The sequence below is a fragment of the Bacillus rossius genome, chromosome 8, assembly GCF_032445375.1.
Source record: "Bacillus rossius redtenbacheri isolate Brsri chromosome 8, Brsri_v3, whole genome shotgun sequence".
NCBI lineage: Eukaryota > Metazoa > Arthropoda > Insecta > Phasmatodea > Bacillidae > Bacillus > Bacillus rossius.
In genome coordinates, this window is record NC_086336.1 from 56,808,379 (window position 1) to 56,834,732 (window position 26,354).

The following is a 26,354-nucleotide window of genomic DNA, read 5'->3' on the forward strand; positions in this document are numbered from 1 at the left end:
TTAGCCCTTTTCTCTAAAAATAGCACCCTTCGATTCAGCATCCTCGAATTCCCTTATATCAAGTTTTCAGGTCTGCTGGTAAAAAGTGCTTACTTTGCCTCTTGTTGACTGGCCTAAATGTGTTTGCTTAACAGAAATAACAGAAAAATTTAGTTATTAATGAACTTTTATTTGGAATTTTCTAATCTTCATTTTACATCATATTTGAAGACGCGTTTGTAGTGTATTCTTAGTAACTAGAATTTATGAAACTGTGCAGAGAATTAGCAAAAGCAAAACATAAAGCCACAAGTTTTATTGCTGCAAATATATTTTTTATGCAAATTGCGGTGCAAACTAACTTCCACAACCTTTTAACATGGAGAAATTTTCTTTAAGCAAGATGAGGTGTTCCCTCTTCCATAATTTGTGCAGACTGCATAATCTTTCTCTTGTATATATTTTATTTTTTGCAGAGAAAACCAAAATTGAACAAGTTATAACTGTGTTTTAATTATTATGAATAGTATAAACCAAGCCTAAGCATATGTTTATTATCTGTGTTCCTGCGATTGCTTTTCTCAAAGATATATTACACAGATGAATATTCAGTAGGTTATTGAAACTTAAATTTCTTGTGTATGACTAGAAATAAATAATCAACTTTTTTTTAACGTCACACAAATTGCAGAGGTGGCTACTCCAGTTAAAGTGTTCAACTTCTGTGTTGACTCATTAACATGCACCAAGTTGGAATTCAAACACGGTGAAAGGTATTTAATCCAGCTCCTTACGGGGCAATGGTCATGTTGAATTATTGAACTTCGATATAGTTTAACCGAAAGTTTAATAATATACAAAAAATGGTATTCAAAACCAGTTTTAATAAGCTGCTCTGAAATTTTTTTTTCCAGAAAACAGGAAACACTGTATTTAAATTAAACCTGACAGTAATGATAGTGTGAGTGGAATAAAAACGACTGCAGGATAGTAATATGACCTAGCAGCCAATAATAGGATCTGGAATCCACTTTAAAAAATTTGAACACGGAGCGGCTAGATTGGTACCAAAATACAAAATGTGAAGATCCATAGAATGCCGGAATACAGATTTTTCACTGTAAATTGGAACCACCATTAACATCAGTGAGAGAACCCAAATTTTTAGGCTTCTCTGCTCATACTCACACAATGTAAACAGTGACTTATTGTAAGTGAGTAACAAAAGGTTGGTGTATGAATTATTAAGATCCATAAAAAAAATTTATTATTAATATGCACCCACAGCTAGCACAAGTGGATGAATAGGATAACCAGATTCTAGGCAGAGAGATGGTTAGTGCTATGGCCTGGTTGGATTGGAAAATGTGAGCTAATGAAACTGTTTTTGTAAACTGCATAATCAATTGTGATGATACAAATACACCTCAACTAAATAATTGATAATCTGATTCTTCCTTGAGAGCAAAAACCATCACTACTTTTTATTTATTAACCAAGTTTTAAAAACCTTTCCAGAAAGATGACATACTGTAGGTTAAAGTAACAAAATACTCTTGCAAGGGGAGAAAGCTTGTTATTTTTTGCATGAAACTATCAGAATTGTGTCTCGATAAGAACACTAAACAACAAAATTTCACTTGAATGTTTTTCACTGTCTACAAAGATGCCACAAATCGGCCAATCAGACATTCAATCTACAATACAATAGGCTCAAAAATTGGGCGCTCACTCTGAGGCTACTGGCAATAGATTGTTTCTGACTAAATATGAAATGAAAAAGTTAATAAATACTCTTAGTACATTATATTTTCATAATATTCAACTTTTTGTCTACAGTGAGGTCATTAAAGATGGTAACTTACAACAAAACAGACAAAGGATAAATATTCTTTAGACATTTAGTATACATTATTTATTTTCTTGTTTTATTCGTTACATAGTAGAAGTATTGTTAAATGTTTCAGCAATTCTCATTAAACACTAATACACTCATCTCGAGCATCCTGTCTGAACATACATCCGTATTCACAGCATACACATATTTTTACAGAAGACACTCGAGGGTGAGTTATTATTTTAATACAAGTTATGATATATGTATTGTATTCTTAAATACTAACAACAGATGAATATTTTTTTTCGTGTTTATACAATATTGACAGACCTGTTTTAAGACCTCCAATTCATTGGTGTCCACTTTACTAGCTAACACAAATACTCACAAGTACTTCTTTGTGTAAAAGATTATAGGGTGTAATTTGTAAACTCTTATAAATGTGTAACATTTAAGTACAATACAGAAAAAACAACAGTTTGATTAACCAACTGATGTACAGAGTGCGTAGCCAAGTTAGGAGTTTTGTAGGAAATTCGTAAATCTTTGTACAGTAAACAAACTAGCACACTCATATGGCACCTCAATCATGTTCAAGATTATCTTGAAATGTAAACCGTGAAATGAACTAGATGAAAATTACATAATACAGCCACGGTAACGCTTCACTGACACCCATACTAGACAACATACGCAGTGCTGCTGACACAGACACTCTTAATTCGAACAAGGACAGTACATGCTAATCGTATCAATCCACACAACCGTAACTTGCACAAATAATCATATTCCTAACATTCTATCCACAAAAAAATAACCAAGAACACGCCACGTCCTTCGAATAACATAAAAAATTACAACTGTGGACTAAATTCCAATTGTTTTTACAGACGCTGCATTTCCAATATTTAACATCCACTTCTAGTGGAATGTTGGAGTTCCAGAGAGGTAACCTCAAAAAACCTTACTATGGAATTTTTAAAGTTTACCAGTAGATAGTCATGTGGAGTAATGAGCAATATACTGCTATCCAATAATACTTTCTGAGAACAAGGAAAGCACGGTTACTGTCATTGAGCACCTAACGTGGCTTTCAAATTTAATGTTGGAAGGAAATCACCATCATCACTTCAACCTACTCTTTCAACAAGAATGTTAACCATCATTTTAATAACCCTCAAAAAATATTAGTAACAGCAAAAATCATTTCTTTCTAAACAGTCCCAAGCCTTGATGTCCCCTGCTATGATAATTCAATTTTGAAAATGTGTTTCAAAACACATAATAATGTTTATAAACACGTTATAAACATTATTACAGAAATGACGAGTGAAGAACATGTTCTGTGATTTCTGCTTCATAGTTGTAATAAATCATATAAAAACAGGATCATGTGGACATTATCTTTATCCCATAGAATTTTAAATAAAATACCAAATATATATCTACACTTCAACAAAATACTGTAACCCTGATTTTTTACTTAAGTTAACGTTCAGATTTTAAAAGGAAAAAACTCTCCAAAATGCAACAAAATATTCATATTACATATTATTTTTGCACCTGTAAATTAAAAGAAAAACTAATCTCTTAAACCATCTCTTATACAAATATAATAAACTGTTAGTTTCACATCATTATGCAAAAAATATTATAAAAAGTTATTAATGTATGCCAAATTATCAATCACAGCAAAATCACTCACATAACAATGAATTTTAACCAAAATCCAATCGACTAAGACTAGCCTAAGCAGAATCAGAATCAGCTCATCGCTGTATTTAGTAATGCACAGAATAATACTATCATATTGCTGACATCACATGAACCACAGAGTGAAAAAAGTTAAGCTCACAAATTGAAATAATATTAAGTCGACAGAACTACTAAAGAATATACATACTCTACTTTAAGAATATACTAACACTCAATTACATGTATAATCGAGCAGTTGATACATTTCAAAAAGCTGACTAACTCACAACTCAGTGCTAAATGTTTCATGGCTTGCATTAACGGTTACAATTAGTGTTTCACTGTTGGGTCAGATCCAAAAATATGCTGATTCCGATTATAGTTTTGACTCTATACTCTTAACAATAGTTATTTAAAAATATTCCTGATTAAATTAAATTAAATTTATTGTTTACTTATAAATAACTATTGCAATTAATAAACTGTCTAATAAAGACAGATATGTAATTTCACATGCATAAATTTTCTTCTATTTTTATACTGTGACAATTGTATTTATTCATTAAAAAAAATATAAGGTAAATACTTGCTAAAAAAATCAACTGACTTATGAAATTGTGCAGTAATGACACTTAAATAAAATAATTTAAAAATAATTTTTACTAAAAACTATGGCTGTAATTATGTTAACCTAACAAAACTCTTTTGTCAAAAAAACCTCTGGTGAATTGGCTCAATATCATGGGGAATTTGCCCAATTAGTCAGACAAAAATCTTTATTTAAAGTACTGACCTATTGCATCATTCAAAATTTTAAGATTGTGATGCAGTTTAAATAATATACTAGCCTTGATTCCAAAACCAATGGATTATAAATCCTCCAATACCATAGAATTTATGGAATCAGAATCGCTATCAACCCAATACTAGTTATATTAAAATGTACAAGAAATTGCAAAATAAGCCAAGTAAAGCTAAGTACAGTTATAATACCTGTAACAATTTACATCTGTTATGTAAAAAAATTAAGATACTTTAATAGAGAGAAAAAAAATGGTTTTATCCATCCTATCAAAATGCTGAAAGAATTCACTTCAAATTTTCCTTTCCTACTACCATACATTCTAATTCTTGCCGTGAGCAAGTAGCGCAACTGCCTCTGCTGGTTGTGTGAACGTAACTCGAAATCACGTGTCATGTATTAGCATAATGCAATTGGCTGTGCTGGAACTTTATAACACTCCTATATTGCTTGAAACATACCTTGTTTTCTTCTGTGATATGGTCAAGATATGTCTCTTTCAAAACCAAGACGCAGTAAGAAAATAAAGAGCAAGATGAACACAGCTTTTAAAAAGGCAATGATATGGCAGTTATAAAAACTAGTGATGGCATTTTAGTAACTGTATACTGTATCTTGCAGGTTGTAAAACAAAAATTTATAGTAAATGGTATCTCACTGGCACCATGTAAAATTTTATTTATTACTAACACAAAGATATATAAAAATATACAAAAGCCAGAAAAGTTTAAAAAAAAAAAAAAAAAAAAAAAAAAAAAAGGATACCACTTCTGCAAGTCAGAGTTTGAAACCGCTGGTTTACACAGAGTGTGGCAGAAATGTAAACTTTCAACCCAAATTAAATGTACCACACCTAAACTTTTTAAAAACTGAACAACAGATATGTTCCTGTTTCCAACATAAAATAAACACTTTCAAAGTTTAAAATTATATTTTCCTTTGGTAATTTGTATGTATGTATGTATTAAACCAACAAAACAGAACAGTTTTCAAAAAGATTCTTATTTCTAAAAAGTAGTCAAATGAATTCAACTTACCTTTGCTTGAAAATTAAATACATTTTCAGCTTTCTACTACACAAATACACATTTCAATAAAATTAATGTTTATAGATACAATGACATCTTAGAAACACACATATATGCAATCAGAATGATGAAAATTGTATCAGCAGAAATCAATACATGTATACAAATTTAGCAGTGGACAGCTCAAATGCCTGAGAATCTCAAAAGCTGGTTAGCTTTTCTTGCAAAACAGTACATAAACTTAGTACCTTTAATCCCAACATTAAACTAGTGATAACATTTACAATAAACATATATTTTTATAAAAAACTATTAGTTTCAAAACATTACCTAACATACCAAAACTATTTATCTATATGGGAATCACATAATTAGGTAAACTTACAAAATTGCCTAGCATTAAACCATTCACATCTAAAACAGTCAACATCTTGATAATATTTAATATTATTGGTATTATTACTAATTATGTACAGTTTATTATTAAACTAATTTATTACAATAGACTAATTTTCAGGCAACAAAGTATTGTGTCCATAGTGCAGGAGCTGAATTATTTATTTTGAAATGCACACCAACAAAATATAATAACCCTCCAAGTTTTTCAGCAGAACAGAATAAAGACATGGTATATCTAAAAAATTTAAAGAAAAAAAAAATACACTGTTCAATTTAAATTGGCAGCGTGTATCACTCTGCCTTTTTTGCAAGCATGGAAGGAATTAGCAAAGTGTTAGCGCATGCATGACACTGCGTCTACAAACCATACATAAAGTATACAAACATCACAGTCCTCCTCTGTTCTTTATTCGCGTCAGATATTTGAATTTAACATTTTAATTTGAATACCACTAGCAGTTTACTTCTTCCTGCTCCCGAAATATCCCCATGTTGCAGAGCACTAGGTACCTATAAATTAAAAAATTTTAATTAAGCTAATTTTATGTTAAAATATGAATGCAATCGGAACTAATAAAGTCAACTCACTAGTCAACCAGTAGAACTGTTCATTCTTGCTGCCCCTTACAATGAACAATCGATAGTAATTAGTACCTACTTAAATTTAGACTGAAAATATTCTGATCATGACTTTGAATGACTCCCTTACAACTTGACTATGAACGAGAACTACAACATTTGAAAAGAAAATGTCTTTAAAATTCATAAATACTGCAAAGATAAAAAAAAACTTTAAACATGAATATACAGAACACACATTAACATTTCCAAACTTCAACCACTCTAACTAAACAGTATATGTGAAAAGTACATGACAAAATAACATATGAACTTCCCCCAACATACAAGGTTGAACTTGTCATGTTCACATACTCGAAACAACTATAGTTGAACATGCAAAATAGTGGAGTATGGTAAAAAAAAAGTGCAATAAATAAAACATAATTGTAAATCCTTCATAAAATATTTCAAACTTCAGTTTTTTACCTGTATGTGCATGTGTGTGTCACTCAATTCTTTAAGTTCATATTCTGATGGTCAGAAAATTCAACCAAACTTTAATGAATTAATGTGCATAATTTTATTGCTTATATTATATATATATAAAAAAATTTAATTGAAGTATATAGTGAACTTCTCACACAAACTAACACAGTGGAATAATTAAATGTAATGACATTACAATTCTTTGTAATTGTTATTTTTATAATATTTTATTTTTGAATGGTTTCCCCAAGTTTCCTTAAGTAAACCCATTAAATATAATTAACAATCCAAAAATGTTCCCCACGACCAAACATTTCACAGAGGTTTCTACTAGGACTGAAAAGAACTCTACTTTTGTTAGTAATGGGGTGTACACAGTCCACAAGAATCATGAGGAAAAATAGTGATGAAATTGGGCAAGAATGTCATAAACACTTACACTAAATAAAAATAATAATAATAATGCATACACAAAAACGTTTGACGGGGTAACCAAACAAATAAACCTGCACCTGATATGCCTAAATAGTACGTAAAAAAATCTCCAGCATCCATGTAGAAAAGGAGCAACATTTCATAACATTTCATTAAGGCTTGCTACATATCATCCCAATTTTAGAATACAGTTAAGAGAAACTTTATAACAAATAGTTTATCATGCCTATGATTCTCTAATAATTATCATACAACAAACAGAGAAACAATACTTATCTAGTGATATCAGAATGAAAGGCTTATGCAACTGGTCACCATAAAACAAAACAAAATAACCTTTTTATGGTTTTAAATTTAATTCATTAAATTTTCTTTGTTATTTAATATCAATATATTTTCTTGAAACAATGTAAACATTCTTCTATTAGCATTAAAAAAAAACATGAAAGAAATAATTTAAACAAGTCCCTAACTTAATACACAGTGTTCATTCTCTACCCAACCAAATTTATCATTCTCAACAAACATCAACATGCAACTCATTCCTGTACTACACAGTTCTAGGGAGGGGAAAAAAAAAAATAAAAAAAAAATTGAATGCAGGTAAATCTTAATCTTGAAGGCCATGTAAATGTTTCACTAAAATGTCTGTAATACAACATTTATTTTTTAAGACATTTCTATCGAAATTGGTTATGATTGTTGTATGAACATAAATAGCAACTCCGTCATTATCATTTAACCAAATACTTAAGATGATGAGGAAAGCTTCATCATAAAAGTCTCATCAGTAAAAGAAAGTAGGTAAAAAAATTTTTTATTGTAGAAATAAACCCATTATGTGCCTTGTATGACACTCAAAAATAGAATGCGTTCATTTTAAATAAATAAAGTCAGAAAAAGCTTTTGTTGGCAACCCAGAAAAAAAATTAATTGTATGCAATTGTTTATTTTAATACTGTACACTTAAACACATTAAAAAAATCCATAAATGATTTGACTCAAGCACTGCAAATACGTGTGTAAGAATTTTAAGTATGACTGGCGAATTTTCTCATAACTTCAAAGGCTTTTTTTTATAATTTTCCACTTACAGAATCAAAACCACTAAAAAATTAAAAATAAATGTTTGGCACTTGTATTAAAATGGTGATTAAACAACAAATTTTGCACATGTTATCTATAAAAAAAATATTTTTTGTCCCTGTAACAAAGACTGCATTAAATAACTAAATTGTGGACACCACTACAAGTAGCTCTGAACAAACGTTCACACTGTTCACTGAATCAAATAATCCCCGAATTACCTGCTAAACATCTTCCGTAGTTTGCCACAAAATGTCAAAACCAAATTTTTGTAACTTTTCCAGACTCTCATGTGTAAAGTTTTCAGTTCTCAAGCCAAATGTTTGTAATATCTTTGCAATATAGCGTGGTTATTATAACATGAAATACTAATACCTCTCATAATCCATCCCTCGGTATCTTTTTAAAAGCAGTGATTTTTAAAGCTCAGAATATTTACAACTGCAGTAACAGATTTCTTGACTCTTCAAAGGTTTCACGTGACATTTCCAAGTTTTCGTCGCTGCTTTTAAATTCCCTGAACTTTCAATGATTTACCTGCACCCATAGAAATATTCTTTTTTAAAAGCTCAGTCTCATATGCCAAATTGGTATTTAATTTTTTTTTTGTTATGGCATATAGCTATTAAGGATTTTCACGTAAATTTATTCCTATAGGTCTCTTGCATTTGTTTTCGGTCACAAACTCTCTCACCAGATATGTATTTACTAAATGTTATTTCCGAGCTGTAAAATGTCATGCAAGCGTACCTTACAACCTATTAGTTAAATATAAGGAAATACCGGTTGAGAAAATTTATGACGAAACACAAAATGCAAGAGCGCTAAGTGGTGAATTTCCAGGAAAAGCCCCCAAATACTAGCAATGACCTGTAAAGGAAAAAACCAACATGACGAGCCATAGCCATGAGTTTATCACGAGATTCTGCCATCTTCCTTCAGCATTCCACTACTCCACTGCCACCACTTCACCAGTCTGCGCCTCTTTTCTGCACTCCTTTCACTGCTTGTTCCAATCTCGCTTATGTGAGTGAGTGAACTATCTCGCAGCAAGTTTAAAACCCATACTTTAAAAAAATAAAACCATTACATGTGCACACATTGTTCTCACGTGAAAATTAAGAGTCATATTTAAATGACGACTTTTCATTTTTTCAGCGTTGCCGGAAATAGCATTTAAAAGTTTAAAACCATCCAAAAACATAAAACATTTCAATGAAGAGAACAAAAAATATGGGTGTACCAAATGGTGTGTGCAGTCATGTTACTCCATAAGTATCCGCAAAATATGGGTCACCAATAGCTTCACAAATTATGATTGCTACATTAAAACACATGGACTTAAGAAAGAATATAAATAAAACTACATATTTTGAACATTAATTTGGTGTAAGCAGTGTAAATATTCAAAGTGCCGAAATAAAATCTGTGTGCTGAGATTCTCAAAAAAATGTCTTTTTTTCTTCCCACCCCCCCTTCTAAATGCTATGTTTTTAATCTGTTGTTTGATAATATGTATAAATGAATGGGTTATTTTAAAAAGGTACTTTCCAGTTGGGAAGAAAAAATATATTTTTGAGTTAACAAAGTCAACAGTTTTCTTAGAAAATGAGAGTTAAAAATTTTTCACATCCTTCTCAAAAACTTCCAAAATGGCACTCAGGTAGCTTTTTACAATAACCAATGTAAATAGTTGATTGCTTCTGATGAAACTAAACAATCAGTAGTTCCATTCACTAATCAATGTTTCAATATTGATACACCACGTCCAGATAACTAGGTGACCGCTGAAAGTCTCACGGCTGCATACAACATGAAGGGACTGCATGCCAGTTAAGGAATAGATCCTTGCTCGTAGCACGCCATACTGCACTTAGGCTCGGTTTCAACTGCTGTCTTGAATTTTCTCTCCCCCCCCCCCCCCCCCCTTCTAATTCCAGATCTTAATGAAGAAAAATAAATTGAATACTTTGAACAATAGCTATGTCAGTTATTCCAAAGGTAATTCATGAAGCACATAGAAGAAAACATAAATTTAAAAAACAATTCTAACATGAAGAACACACACACACACTACTTCACTACAAATGTGTAAGAAACTATTCCATAACTTATGGGGACTACACTGAACCAAAACTTTGCCAAAATAAATAATTTCCTCTTACGAGTTAACTTGCGAGGTATCTTTTGATACGTTAAGTGAACAATATTGTGCCCTAGAAGGATGGAAAGATGCTTATTTAAGATTTGCCTTGGAGACAAGTGAACAGAGGGGGTGAAGAGAAAGAAGTTCCAGGTATTTGCCACTAGATTGCACAAGATGCCACGAACGTGGGAAGCATCGACATTTCAGGGCCAAAGACGGAAAAGAGGAAGGAAATACTGGCCGGCGGAGTGATACAGTAATTACCCTAGGTTGGAACTAGTTGCGTGCGGGGGAGCGCAGACAGGACTAGGGCACACAACTGGGAAGAGAAAGATAATTTTGGTGCTTTTGTGGGTCAAAGACCTTAGACCAGAGGGGAGGAGAAACAACTGTAGCTTGTGGTGCCTCGTTCATGTCGTGTCCCTGGCGACAAGGGACGAGGGAACATGTTGAGCGCAGGAAAGTAACAGAGCTGCTGTTCCGACGACATGAACACGGCCTCAGCAGCACAAGGGCTGGACCGTGCGTGAGAGAGGACCCCCGAATGGGCTGTCGGCCAGCAGAGGCCAAGAATGAAAACTCAAGACTATGAGGTCTGGAGAAAAATAAAACAGAAAGTCTCACAAACTTCGTAAATAGTCCCTTTGAAGTCATAACTCTTAATACATGAATAGTAATTAAATTTAAAATAAATAAACTGTGCCATGAAACTAACTTAAAAGTGGTACATTACAAATGCTACATCTTACGTAATTTTTACCTCCTCTCAGCATCACAAAACTAGAATGTACTCACCAATATATTATTATAAGTAGTTTTCTCATATCAGCAGCTATGAATTTTTCAAAAAGTTTGTATTATACATGACATCTGGCAGTTATTGGAAAAAGAAACTTGTCTGGTTTAAAAGAGCAAACAAAAAAGAGATGTACATAAATATGCACTAAAAAACTATAAAAAATACAAGCAACTAAACTACCTACAAGGAAATGTGATTCAATGATTTTGTTACAAACAAAAAAGAGTGGGGGGAAAAAAAAGGGCAATTTATCCTTTCTAAGAAAATAACTTATATTAAGACAAGATCAAGAAATAATACTATTGATCACTAATCTGTAATCAATCATTAAATCCTGCAGATGCAGTTCAACCAAGAATGCATATTTTAAAACGAACATAATTAACATTTACATGAAAATTTAAGGCAGAAAAAAAAAACAAATGTAAGTTTTATACATAGGTATATTAAGTGTGGTGACTTTTAAAAGACTTGAAAACAAAAAAAAAATTACATTTTTCAATTACATCTAGTCCATCACTTAAAATGAACATCAACAGTTAAATTTCCAAGAGAGAAAAGTGAAGATAAAATCATATATGTTACTATGCATTACAAAAATATAGTATATTAACAGTCAAATAATTTACCTCTCATACAAACAATTCTCAAAAAATGAATACTTGAACTCTAAAGACTTTTTTTTATTTGATGACACCACTTAATTATTAATTCATTTGTTTGGAAAGCACTGCAACCAACACAATACGAAACTGATGTATGTACTTTCAACTTCTAATCTTTTTTAATAGGTGTCGAACGAAACTGCTAGACACAATATCATCAATCACAATCATACAAAAGAAACAACATAAAAAACAAGTAATGAACAAACAATTCACTCATTCAATTTGACAAGAGTTATTAAATTAACATTCCACAAAACATAACAGTTTGAGGTTTATTTTAATGTTATGAGACTATCACATTAACATGCTTTGCAAACACGTAATACAAAAAAAAAAGTTTTTTTATATAATATTGACATTAAGTGCCTAATTGATACAAATATAAGCTATCTTATGAATAGAATAACAATACTGTTTCAGATACAGTACTGAAAACAAAAAGTAAATAAAATGTTTGGCATGGAATGTTAAAACACGTTTTTTACACAGCCAATCAATGAATTCACAAATTTTAAGTGCACTAAACGCATCATTTCATTCAAACCGAACATTAATGACTAGCATTGTAGAAGCAAAATAACTTGTGAAGAAACACAAAAGACAGCCCATATTCACTTAACTTGCGCTCAATGGTATAGGATAAGGTATAATCAAGAAGGTAAAAACTGAAGCAAAATAAAAATACAGAATGCTAGCAAAATAGTGAGAGAGTTTGATGGAAACACTAAGATTCCACTCATTCAAAGAGTGATGTTATCTACTGACAAAATATTTTGAACCAATACTTAGCAACAAAAAACAATAACTTGGAACACAAAGTAATAAAATTTACGATTGTATTTTTTTTTTATCTTGTAGGCTTAAGGCCGTGTTCTGCAAGTGAATTGACAAGACTGCTAACACAACAACAAGTCTCCGCAACAACAGACAGATTGCAGGCCCGGTGCAAGTGAAGCTCCTTACGCCAAGGCCTCGGCTTCGCAAACAATCGGCAGCCTGGAAAGGAAAATGAGAACGTAGTTCCAGCACCTAATTTAGAGAGTTAGTAAATAAAAACAGCTGATGTAAAGAAAATTTTTGGCAATTGTGGAGTTTATGAGGTTGACTGAAAATATGAAAATATTTCAAAAGAGTTTTTCCAACTACAGTAATCCGGGGAACAATTGCCAAGGGGTCCACAGATAACAGGAAAACACGGTTAATGCAATGTAAATATAAAATAATTTAAAAAACCAGAATAAATTTTTTTTCCATTAAGACTATCTAGATAAAACACCGTGCCACCCGCCCCTCAAAGTAATGCCCTAATTCTTTCCAGTAAAACAAAGTGCTAATCAAAAGAGCGCTAGCAAATACCTTTTTACCATAATAAAGTATTTTAATTAAAATAATCTGTTTTCCAAACATGTAAGTGTGCTTGCTTATTACCATTTTAATCAAGACACTATTCACGTTAAAATAAATTTACAGTAATAATATATATCTAAAAATATTTAAAGTACACTTAAATAAATGCTGAATAACTTTTATTTAAAGTACATCCAAATAAATGCTGAACAACATTTAGAGATTAAACAATATAAAAATTAAATTTAAAACCGAGGTACTGCATTGTTAACATAATAGAGCTTGGGCATAATTTTTTTTTTTTTTCCCCTATGTAGGTGCTACCAACATTTCTGTATTACAAAATAATTATGTTATCAATATACGAGATATATTACAGTTCTAATAAGAATTTAAAATGCATAAACTTAATTTTTTCTATTACTAGAAGGATTATTTAATCTGTTAACATAATTCCAGACTCTGCCAGCAAAACTGGATTACCGGCACCCGGATCATTGGAAGTCTACTGTATTTTTCCCTACTCCTGATTATCAATCACAAGTATGCAAAAATCTTCTTCTTCCTGCAGAGCTAGCTGAGCAAACTCTAACTGCACTAAAAGAAATTTTTGGTATATTTTACAAGGAAAATACTTGGAAACCCTGTTGCCAAGGATATTACTTGTAAAACTGCAAGGCAGAGCTTTGTACCATGTGCGATTCTGCAAGGCTCTGCCTTGTAGTTTTGCAAGAAATATCCTTGGCAACAGGGTTTCCAAGAATTTCCCTTGTAAAAGTACAAATATTTTTTTTTAGAGTGTGTTGCATTTACTGTTGCAGATTTTAGTTTTCAAAACAGAGACGAGGGTGGGGCGGATGGTACTGATGCTTGTGTTGTTGCTCGCGACTGACCTGTGGGGGAGCGCGCCCTACCACTTGGTCTGCTGCGACTGGGGCGCGGCCTGCCCCGGCGCCACGTGGGCGGGAGAGCCTTTCTCCGACATGCCTGTCGACACACACACCCGCTCCAACACACCGCACCCAGGTTACACGTCCCTGGTTCACAGCAACTTGGAACCATCACGAAACAAGTGAAACCACAATCGAGGGACTGGGAAACAAAGGTAATAAAACTGGTTTTAAACCAATGATAACTACCGTATTTAATTGCATAATGTCCGCACATTTATTTTTAAATACTTGAAATGGAATTTTTAAAAATCCGCATAAAGTCCGCACCAGACAAAGCAACCTTGGCCACCCTTGAAAGGCACAGTAACGGGATGGAAATTTACCGACGCTGTCAACAATGCTTTGACCTTGAGTTGTTCATTTCTCGAGAGCGGTCCGCACACGCTAGTGAGAGAAGAAAAAAAATGAGTGGCGTCTTCCACTAATTGCTGGCACCCAATTATCTAGACACCTGTCACATTTCTCACGTCCCCTGCCGAGGGTCGCCAATCACCAGCGCTCTGCGAAGTAGTGTGCCGCCGTTAATATTTTTCAACTGGGCCGAGGGAAGGGTGAACTAATTATGAGAGAACAATTTTTTTACTCTACTAAAAACATGTAAAATTTTGTGGAAAAAATTTTTTTTTTCGGACTTCCCCTCATAATGTCCGCACCCCATTTTTCTCTCTCAAAAATGTAGCCAAATTACTGCGGACATTATGGAGTAAATACGGTACGTTCAGGTACTGGTTTCCAGTAATAAAAAAGACTAGCCATTTATTTATCTTTTTTGGTAGTTACAAATATAACAAATTGAAAAATGTAGTAAATCCTGCAAAAAGCAAATGATAGAAATTGACTCCAAGCAAAAAAAAAAATTTACACACAAGTTTTTTTTTTTTGGTTAATGTTTAACATAGCTGTCACAGCACTTACATTATGTATCACATCTAAAATCATTAATTTTCTAATAATAAAGGCGAAATTTCCATGAAAGAAAAATTTGCTTTGCGACTAAGAAGCAAAAGCTGTGCACAGCCTTGACAAAGCACTCAAAATCAAGCTTGGAAAAACATGCTCAAACATTTGGAAAATCATAAATATGACTAAAAAAAGTGAACCACAAACGCTTTCACACCAAGAGAACTCTTAGCAATACAAATCATGTTTTATATCATATTACCAATGCAGGAAAAGGGTTACTGAACAATAAAATGAACTTTTTTTAAAACACACAACTGCTTGCTAAACAAGCAACCTAGCTTGAAGTTGAAACATTACGGTTTATTGGTCAAAATACAGATTAGTACATATTTTAATGATGTAACTAAAGTAACCAGCATACTCTTTGCAGAATTTCCTTTTGTTCATTTTAAATATTCTATCTATAACAGTTTTTGAAATAATTTACTTTTAATGCTCTATTGCTAACAATAATAAATATAATACAATACCGAAAAATTACATAGCAGTATTTCATCCAACTTCAAGTCATTTTAATAACACACTTCGAAACATTGCACTTACATCTGTTTCACAGCAATTTTGACCTGCTTTGCAGTTCTTTAATCAGTCCACAGTCTCTCAGCGATACTTCCTTTGGATTGTCATTTGATTCAAGAAAAAATTCAGTATAATTTGGTAAGGAACCAATCATAAATAGAATCATCAAAGAATTTTCCTGAAAGTTGTCGTTGGGGATCTTTTCGTGGTTGCTAGGTTAATGGGCATCACCGTGTGATTAAGGGTGCATGAACCTGACTGAACTCCTATAGGGAAACGAGACATGACTTCTTACAGAAGTGCCCCTCTGGAGCTCTGGAGCCGGGTGTCAAAAAATACCCAGTATATCAATTTCAGGACCTTTTAATAAAATATTCTTACAACTTTTTTAAGCAAATTTTTATGTATGACAAGCAAAATAAAGAATAATTTGAAATATATTTACTATCCAGAGGTGGACAGTCTCCAACTATTCATATTTAATGAGTAGCTATACACTGACGTGCTGCATCAAAAAACAAACTGCAAGTTAGAAAATGGCAGCTTGATATTAAATTTTCATAAAACTTCAGCACCATTAATCTTTACTTTGGGACTATTTCATGACTTTTAGACCTCCACACACAAATGGACAAGAAGTAACATGAAAATAAAACAAAAATACACTTATTAAAAATTAATGCGAACATTCTTGTATCAACATAACCGTCTGTACAAAACCCATGATTCAATGATGTCAGCTTTGAGAGCATTCAGCTCCTCTGGGATTGAGTTCAGTTACATTCTCTTTGCTCAAGTATTTATTATATAAGAAAATCTACATGTCTGTACGGCCAATTAAATGGACATAGCACTTGTGGCGAAAGAAAAAATATATATGTATATAAAAAAAATTATAACTGAATTAAGTCGTCAGGGGTGCAAAGCACTGACACTACTTCGCTGCCTACTCTCTTCTCGGGTTGGTGGGCACACCAGGCAGAAATGACCCCATGCACACGGCACAAGAATTAACATGCAAATTACCAGGGAAGGGGTGGTCAGATGGGACATCAAATCGGACTTCTAAGGGTGCAGCCCTTGGACGTCAAGAGTGATCCCAGGAAACGACAGAAAGCCACAAGTACGATGGCAGGACAGGGGTTTAGGACTTGGTCCTTCCAAATGCAAGCTCAACATTGTTTGCACCAGATCATGGTTCTTGAAAAGATCACACAAAAACAATTAGCTGCTTTGGAAATGGTGAATTAAAAAAGTTAATTTTATTTCGTAGTTTTTTTGCCCCTGGAATAACGTCAACTCTTCACTTTCTAGAAAAACTTTAAATGTCAGTACTAACTAGTTCATACAATATATTATTTAGTTCAAGCAGTCATGGACATGTTTTACCGAGATGTTTGTGGCACAAAACATTAAAAAACTAAAAATCTACATGCTTAAGCTATGTTGGCAATTGTAAGTCAAATACAGATATATGTATTTTGCAAATTCAATCACCCAAAATAGAACTTACAAAGTGTGTGAAACCAAAATATGTTATAAAGTGCTAATTGTTTTGGTTTGCATATTTAAACTTCTAAGGTACACAATAATGAAAAAATGTGAAGTGAAACCACATACTAAAAATAATGTTTGATGTTTGGCAAAGGAATCAAAAATAATATTTATAAAGAAAATATTATAAAATACTCAAAGCAAAACAAAGGACCCTTCAGATCACCAAAAATAAAACTTAAGAAAAAATGGAAGCTAAAAATTAAAAAATAAGATGAATGTTTCCATCATTTCTGTAGGCAGCAGCCTTATAAATAATTCAATACCATGCCAGCAAGTGAAGCATTAACATCCAGTGTTGCAAAACTTTCAACTGAAGTATGTTCAATGTCTCTTTCCACTACCATTTGAAGAAAAATTGTTTTTTAAATAATTACTAAAAAATTTAATTCATTACGTAGCAATCTTCCAAATGAAAAAAACAAACTCTAATGGCAAAACCAACATCACATATTGGCCAAAAATATCCATAAACAATAAAGGCAAGCTATGGAGTGAAACATTGAAAGTGGATTGGATGCATAATACCTTTGAAAAAAAATCTGATTTAAGTAGCCCACCTGCATGGGCCGTAAATCAAAAGCCAAGCTTTTGAGAAGAACAAGAGTGTATTAATAAATGCACAAGATTTCTGAGTGGTATCTGCTAAAGAAAAGTATTCAAGAAAATGTTGCCATGGTTTTACTGCAGTATATACTCAAGACAGTGGCGAGGCGTGAGGTTTACATGAGGGGAAGCAATAACTCCGTTCACAAAAAAACATGATGAGGTTGGGGGGGGGGGGGGGGGGGGGGGGTTTGGGGGCCCTCCGCCGGGAAAATATGGATTTCAAGGTACAAAATGGTGCTATTTAAGTAGTTTTCTTAACTGAACATTGACTATTCCACAGGTAGAAAAATTGACATTTTTTTTTAAATACATTATTTTTGAAAAATAATGATTGACTTACATTATTCTGATAGTAAAATACCTACTCTACATTACTTATATACTAAGTGGGAGTGGAGTATCATCGTACGCCCACAAATCCCCCACGCACTGCCAGCCAACAGCCCACGGGAGAGATGCGCGCGCCCCGAGAGACGACCGTCGACTGAAACGCGACATCGCCACCTGCCCTGCCGAACTGTGGCGGACATAGCCGAAGCAGTCGGCGGAAAAATTCCACAGTCTGCTTCGGCCATGTTCGCTCCAGTTCGGCAAGAAAGCGTTACCTTCGTAGCTTCTACCGCGTATTTTTCCAGCCAATCCCCTCCCTGAACCTTTGTACCATGCCACCCCCCCCCTCCTGAAAGGAAACTACTGCGGCAGCCTTCCTGCTGAAAGCGGTCCTGCCAGCGCTTCTAAACCTAGCAACGCTTCTAAAACAGCATGTTTTTGTGTCAACAAGTTCTTTTTTTATAGCGCACAGCGCACAGTATTGGGTCCCAAGAAGATAGTGTAAAAAATACATACACCTAACTGCACGAGCCAAAGTAAAATACTATTCTGAATAAAATATTTATTTAAAAAATACAATGTCTGGAAACTGCCTGGGCAAGCACTGCTTGCCTTGCTTGCCCTGACGAGACGCCACTGACTCAAGATGCTGTTGATGTTTTAAGAGAATAAGAAAGAGGTGAGCATGTCAAGACACGCTGACTCCGTGGTTAGAGTTCCTGAATGGTGAGCCAAAAGTTCCCTGGTTTGATTCTCAGGCAGGTCCGGGATTTTTCAATTTTTTTAAAGTTTCCTTCCCAGATTAAGGTCTGTGTGTGTGGTGTTCACTACCATACAGCAGAAGGAAATGGTCAACCACCGCTGAATTATCTTGCCTAGTATGCTCTACAGAGGTACAGAGTAAATGGCGTGTGCACTGTTGCTAGAGAAATACTATGTATTCAGCATCATAGGTTTAGTTGTGTTCCACTAGTTAATCATACAGCTTATTTACAATAAAAAATTTTATTTTTGTTTGTTGCAAGCTATATAAAATTTTATGACTTCTTTTTAATTTTAATATTTTTCTATCTTTTTAAGACTATAAAATAGTTTCTACTGACAGTATCATTACAGCTGTAGTTATTCTAAAAACACTAATTCAATACAAAATGCCAATTATTTAAAACTAGAAACTATTTGTAGCAGCCATTACTATTAATTTCAGGCATTCCATTAATTCATGCTCTATGCTCAAACAGAGTCAATGTGTTAATATAAAAATAACCCCCCCCCCCCCCCCCCCCCTCTTTCAAAGAATTTGAAACCAAGATGGCAATTTGTCGTTTTGTCTCCTTAGAAGTAAAATTGATATTCTTTCGATGAAAAAGAACACAGATATACATTGTTTCTCAAATCTTCATTTATAATTTCCCTTCACAGCGTACAATTATTCAGATTGTTTTGCCTTACACAAACGTAATTTTTCTGGAACATTACAACGTTGAGTCTAAAACACTTGTGCTACATAGCGTGCATCTGGCAACAGAGCACACCGAAAACGACAGCGCTAGCAAACATAAGTGGTACATTGGAAAGGAAAAGTGAATTTTCATTGCAGTGCAAACCAAGGATTTGACAAGCTACGGCCATCTGCCCTCGACATCACGTGGCACTGGGCCACTACACAATAGCGTCAGAGCATGGCCTGGCAAAGGGCGAAACAGGAGAGAGGGTGCAGAAGCGCCAGGGGGACCCGACGGTGATGCAATACTGTACCTGCGGCCGGGTTACCTGGAGTGTAGGTGACCTTGTCGGCGGGGTTCAGCAGAGTGTTTTCGGTCGCGTTGCCGGGGGGCGGTGGCATGGCAAACACCGTCTGCTGCTGCTGCTGGCCCTTGGGCTGCGATGTCACCGCCGAGCTGACTTCGTCCTCGTCGCTCGCGTCCTCCTGCAACCGGCACCGTCACACACTGTCTCGGCAGGTAGCTTGTAGGGTTATTGTACAGGACTCCCACCACTTGCGGTGCCAACTCGGCACGGGCGGCTCCAGGAAGATTTTTCGGGAGCGGCTTTCGCACAAAGAAATGGTGTAGTCTGCTTTGCAACAGACAGTCCTCGGAATATTTACAAATTATTGGTCACGAAAACTGATCTTAAAACACGTCGGCCCACTGCAACGTCGGAAATGTCTCCCGAATAACCCCTTGTCGTGAATAGCACCCAGATCGCTTTGGCGTGTGATCTGACTTCTATGTCATCAAGGCTCTCAAAAAACAAGATACTAATTCATAAACTTCAGCACAGAGAAAAACAGAGGCAAAAGGAATGAATTCGCAAGAAGTGTGACAGAACTAAACAGACATGATAGAATGCTAAATGAGGTTAAACAGAAGAACAGGAAACAAACGAATGCTAAGAAAAATGTCAGGCTTGAAACACAACGTAAGAAGACCTCAACGTAGGCCTAAGTAATGATGTAAACATGTTTAAATATAAAACAAATTCACATGGGCAGGCTGGAACTGACTGCAGAATAATGGTGAAGCAGAAAGTGGCAACATTCTTGCAGATTGGGCTGGCACCGCTAATTGAAAATATGGATGATGAACAGGATCACATGACACTAAACTTAAAAAAGTCACTCCAATGTTGTTTACTTTGGTTTAAATAAATCAGTTAAAAAAAAAATCAAATTGTCTCTTCCCCCAAGTCAAAGATCTACCACTTATGGTGGACAGATTCCTTATAAATCTGGTAATTCTCATGTTAGATAAAAAAAATTGAGAGAGAGTCTTTCAGTACTCGCCAGTGATATGTAAACATTTAACCTCGGTGACGAGCAAATTCGTGTGATCTTTAAAACAATGCTGAGCATGATAAATATATGAAAAGTATTGATTTAAAAAAAAAATCGTAAAATTTTTTTCCAGCTTTTTAAAACCTAACTATAATTCACTTTTTGAGATTATACTTCTTTAGGTGCATTGAGAGTGACATTTTAGAACGCACCGGAGATGCAATGAAATGAGCCCATATTAACACAAAGGAAATCTGACAGTTTGAATGTCTAATGCGCATGCATGCAAGAAATGCTATAGCCACGTGCCGAAGTCGTCAAGATGGGGGACCCACAGGGGATGTACTAGGTGCATCAACAGCAATTTTAAAAATTACCTTTAATTTATTAGCTAGAAAAATTAGGTTAGGACAAACATGGCATGAAAGATATTTAACATTTTGTTTATTCTCTAAAGCATTACAAACGTGGCACTATATTTGAAGTATTTTTCAAACTAAAAGTTGCAGTCCCATAGATCCCGGATTTGGACTTGATTTTCAATACGGAATTATATTAAAATACTGCCAGTCTTGTTAAAATTCATTAACCAGTTAATACCATAAACTTTCCACACTAAAATATTAACCTGAAAAATTATAAAACATAACAATAAGTAAATATATGTTTGTGTATTTGTTTTTGCTTAAAAAACTGAACTCAGTTTGTAAATACTTTCTACAAACAAACATTAACCTTACTGAGCTGATCCAACATATTACATAATAATATATTATAAAGTTATTAAAAAGTAAAAAAAAATCAATCTTTCAACGAGACCTGAACCACAGACCACATGCTTACGAAGCGCACACCTTGAAACCATGCTACCAAGACCATTGGGAAATAGCAAGGAGAATATGTATTACAATCATTGTAAAACCAGTTATTTTTAGGTAATTTGAAACTTGGGATTACTTTTTACTATTCAATATCATTTAAGTTTCATTTGGCACACCAATATGTTTGGTATGTACCCTAACTAATATTTACTAAAGTGACAATATATGGGTTTATGTTGCTACACGTGCATCCGCCATGTTTTATAGGATTCTGTGACGTCTGCGCATACAGCACCGGTGTCACTCCTACCAAATCCCGCATACCGAGAGCTAAGATGTTTATACATAAAAAAGGGCAAATAATTTGTATGATTATTACCAATGTGTCGACAAGTACATTGTAAACCAATTTTGGGATATTTTATTGTGATTTCTTTCAAAATGTTATATAACTAGAGATGGTGATTTATAGCATTTAAAATAATGACATTTAGCATTTTGAATTTGAAATTTAGCATTTTGTAGCATTTAAAAAACACAATTTAGCCAATTCTCTCATTTTACATTACTGAAGAAAAGTATATTTTTAAAAAAGAAACCGTTGCGCTTGCCGATTTACAGACATTTTTTTCTTCAACCGACTTCTCGGTGAATCTTTTTTTTTTTTTTTTTTCTTCCAGTCTGATGTTCCTCAGATTTAATGTGCTTTTCAAGTAAATCTTTTTTTTTTCCATTCCAGATGGCGATTACATAAATTAAAATTGCGCATTAAAATATTCGTATCACTTTCCTATAACTGTTCACTTTTGTATTCATTTATGCAATTGCGAATGGAAATGACGTTTCGTCCCATTTTTACCACGAGAAATAACAGTATACAACACATTCACGAGTATGCACGTATTTGTAAACACGCAACATTCCACAGACTACACAAGAACGCGGCTTTCACGTGAAACACAGCCAGAAAATGGGACTTACAATTGTTAGCGCAACGAAGCAGAGATGTCGCAATATGGTGGCCTAAAAACTTGTACTCTGCAAGATGACGGACAATCTTCCAGCTAGTTGTTCTTTGCTTTGTTTGCAATCGCGAGGCACGGATGGCCATTCTACATTCAATATTGACAAACAATAGTATGTAGTTGTGAATGACGTGACAATAAGATACTTGTGCCGAATACGCCATAAAATGATGGTTTCTTTTGATACTGAACTGAAACAAAATACAATCGGTAAATAAATTGTGTAGAGTGAAGACGAATCTACGTTTTTTACCTTGATTTCACATTTATCTCGGAATAGTCTAAATTTAGCATTTTATAGTGGAAAAAATATAATTTAGCATATTTTAGCATCTATTTAGCAAAAACTAAAAATCACCATCCCTATATATAACGTAATGTTATGAACGCTGGTAGACAAGACTGTGACGCGTGCCAGGTACCTGAGAGGGCTTAACGGCGGTGGTCTGGCCCGGGGCCGCGCACTGCGCCCCTGACGTCATGCGCGCATACCGTTGGGGGATTAGGGCAGCCAGACATCGCCACCCCCCCCTCCCCCGGCGCTGTCATCTATCCCTTAATGGCCAGGGAATTCACCACGTGGAGTGACCTGAATCCACAGCGTTTCTGGATACTTCAGGCATTGGGTTGGCCCGGGATGACACGAAACATCATGACCACTCCAGTCCATTCGAGAAAGACTACCAACTGGTAAAAAAGCTACGATGCCGGCCTTTGCGGCAGTTCCAACAGGTGAGAGAGAGAAGTGTGAATTGGGCAAGCAGCACACACGCGAAGCGACCGAGTGTGAGTGTGAGTGAGTGTGTGTGTGTGTGTGTGTGTGTGTGGAGAGGTGCGTGTGGAGAGGTGCGTGATAAGGGGGGAACCACTGTTGAGCCTAGCTCCAGCGAGGAGTGTGAACTGTAGACTTGACAGATACTTGTACAAACATTAAGTATTAAGTGTGGTGATTTAATTAATAATGTAAATATTAGTAGCAAATATAACTATATAAAAATAATTGGGTTATCCTTGGGTTATCCAACAATATAAAATAATCCTGACTTTTGTGACCTGTAGGTAACCCTGGTCACAATTAAGATAAAATTGACTGAAGTTTGTTCAGATAAATTTTAGGACAGTCACTACACAGTATGTCCATAAAATAATGTCCCAATTATAAATTTTAATAGTATCAGCTGTTTTAGATAAGCACAAGCAGGAGTACTGCTTTGTTGTTTTCTCGCTTGCAGCACCAACTATATTGAAAGAATGGCTCTTTCCCCAATCAGTAGAGGGTGAACCTGTAAACTTTATTTGGCAACAGGATGAAGTCCCTCCCCATTGGAATTTCTTTGTACGAGAGTGGTTGATCTTCAAAGTCAATGATCGTTGGATTGATCGTAATGGTTGAGATGACAGAGCTCTTTTTCACTCACCTCCACGTTCACCTGACGTAACGCCATGCAATATTTTCCTTTGGGGCTTTATAAAAGATTGTGTCTATGTTCCACCATAACCTAATGATTTGCCAGAGTTGAGACACAGAACTGAAAAGACTATTGCTTCTAATACTCCGTCTATATTACACTTCTATAATACGTATAGGATTGAAACTTACTTTTTATGGACATCCTGTATCATTTATGCCCTGATGAGGGAAATTTAAAAACTTAACTTTAAATAAATTACATAAACCCTATATATAGGGACGTGACTCCTCTTAATTGCTGATTTGGAAAGGCGGTGGAACAGCTGTGGAAAGAAGAGTAAACATCTAGCATACCACAAGAAAACATGCATACCACTGTTGCAACTATCACTCTAACATGGGAATCCCGGTTCATAAAATCTCCTGCCTGATGGTGCTTAATAAAAAAATCAATTCCAGCACTGGCAAAGTAATGACTAGCCATTATTCAAACTAACCAACAACTATATAATTGGATTTGAAAAGAAAAATTAGAACTTAAAATCACCAATACTGTACAAGAGCAATTATTTATTACAGTTTGTGTCACGTGCGTAACTTTCTCTATAACCTTTTTGGTATGAGACCTAGGTTTGAGTCGAGTGTAGCTACTTGGTGGTGGGCCACCTGTTCCATTTTAACAGCACTGTGCAAGCAAGTCCCATGTTTCAGAAGTTGGCTACCTGCTTTTGGCTGACGTCACCTTTCACGTGGTCAAGTGGCAACCACAGTGGAGAAGAATCCAGAAATAATAAAAAGTCATTACTTCCCTGGAGTTTTAAGTAGGAGGACCCCCCCCCCCCCCCCCCAACAAGCCAATGAGAGAGTCTACTAGCTACTGGAGCGTTGCGCTACCAGCAGTTGGTTCCGCCCCGTCGTCGAAAGCTAGCTGTGTTCACGTTGCCCTGACTGCTGCAGAGCCAGAGTCGCAGCCTGTTACGCTGCCCAAAGAAGTGTCGCCGTGATATATCCTGGACTTAGCCTATCTTCCGATAAGACATCAATGCAAACTTTTAAGGCTGACTTAGCCCATCATTGAGACAGAGGACTACAGAACTTGGAACATAGAGCACATCCATTGAAGAGGTAAAGAGTAACACAAAGAATAATTATACTATTTGGGACTTTATGGTACAAATGTTGTTACGGTAATTAAGGTAACAAATGAACCAAGGTACATTCAAGTAAGAGTTACATAGCAAATTTGTATGAGCAAAGGGTTTTGTTGATACGACTCTACGTTGAACCAGGGAGATCTGATCAAGGAAGCACTCTGAAGTATAAAACTAATTATCAAGGATACACAGAAAAATAAGGTGGACATATAAATCTAATTATCAAGGATACGCAGAAAAATAAGGTGGACATATAAATATAGGTCTGCTGGCTTAGTGGCAGGCAGCAGAATTAATTTTACTCTATGCTAAGGAGCGTAATTAATAACATTTAAAGATTTAACAGAAAAGTTAGTAAACAAGCAATATTTAGTATTGTATTATGAACGCAGACAGGAGCGCGATGCCCGCCAGGTTCACAGCTGGCTGGCGGCTTTACATGACCTTTGACGTCACGCGCCGTCCATTGACAGGCATGCCAAGCGTGCCTGGCCGGATTACAAGGGTCCTCGCTACCCACCCCCTCCACTGCCCACCCACTGCTCTTGATGAACATTATTATGAATAAGTGATATGATATTCCCTTTAATTTTAATAAATGTTATAATTGTCTTAAAAGAAAATTGAAATAGTAATATTTTTTATTATGTTTTTTTTTAAAGTAACACTAAGCATTAGTCCAATTTTGAATTAATTCTTAATTTATATTAATATTTTGATGAATATTTTAATTAAGTTAAATGGAGTTGTAAAATATTTCAGAGTCCTGAAGGCTTTTTAAAAATATATGTATATATTTTTTAATCATAGAGAAAGCTCTATTTAACAAGTGTTTTAAGGCGGTAGTATTTCCTGTAATTAATTTTATGAAACATGTTAGTTACAGCAGTTCAAAGCCTTATGAGTGTTACTGTACAGCAAGATCAAGTGTATTGAACCAGTAAACATGTGCATTGCTTATGTGCATT

The 26,354-nt window shown here is 34.7% G+C and overlaps 1 protein-coding gene across 2 annotated transcripts in view; it reads right to left on the reverse strand.

Moving 5' to 3' along the window:
* Positions 1-1,866: 1,866 nt before the first annotated feature.
* The window catches only part of LOC134534982 (dnaJ homolog subfamily C member 5), a 46,610-nt gene continuing 22,122 nt past the window's right edge, over positions 1,867-26,354 (reverse strand). The window contains exons 6-8 of one of the 2 annotated variants that reach the window (XM_063373766.1): positions 19,955-20,126; positions 14,162-14,255; positions 1,867-12,917 (exon numbers count right to left, since the gene is read on the reverse strand). In XM_063373766.1, the coding sequence (XP_063229836.1) occupies positions 14,179-14,255; positions 19,955-20,126 (249 nt within the window). In that variant the 3' untranslated portion in view covers positions 1,867-12,917; positions 14,162-14,178. The remainder of the gene's footprint in view (positions 12,918-14,161; positions 14,256-19,954; positions 20,127-26,354) is intronic. The other variant, XM_063373767.1, reaches the window with a different exon arrangement.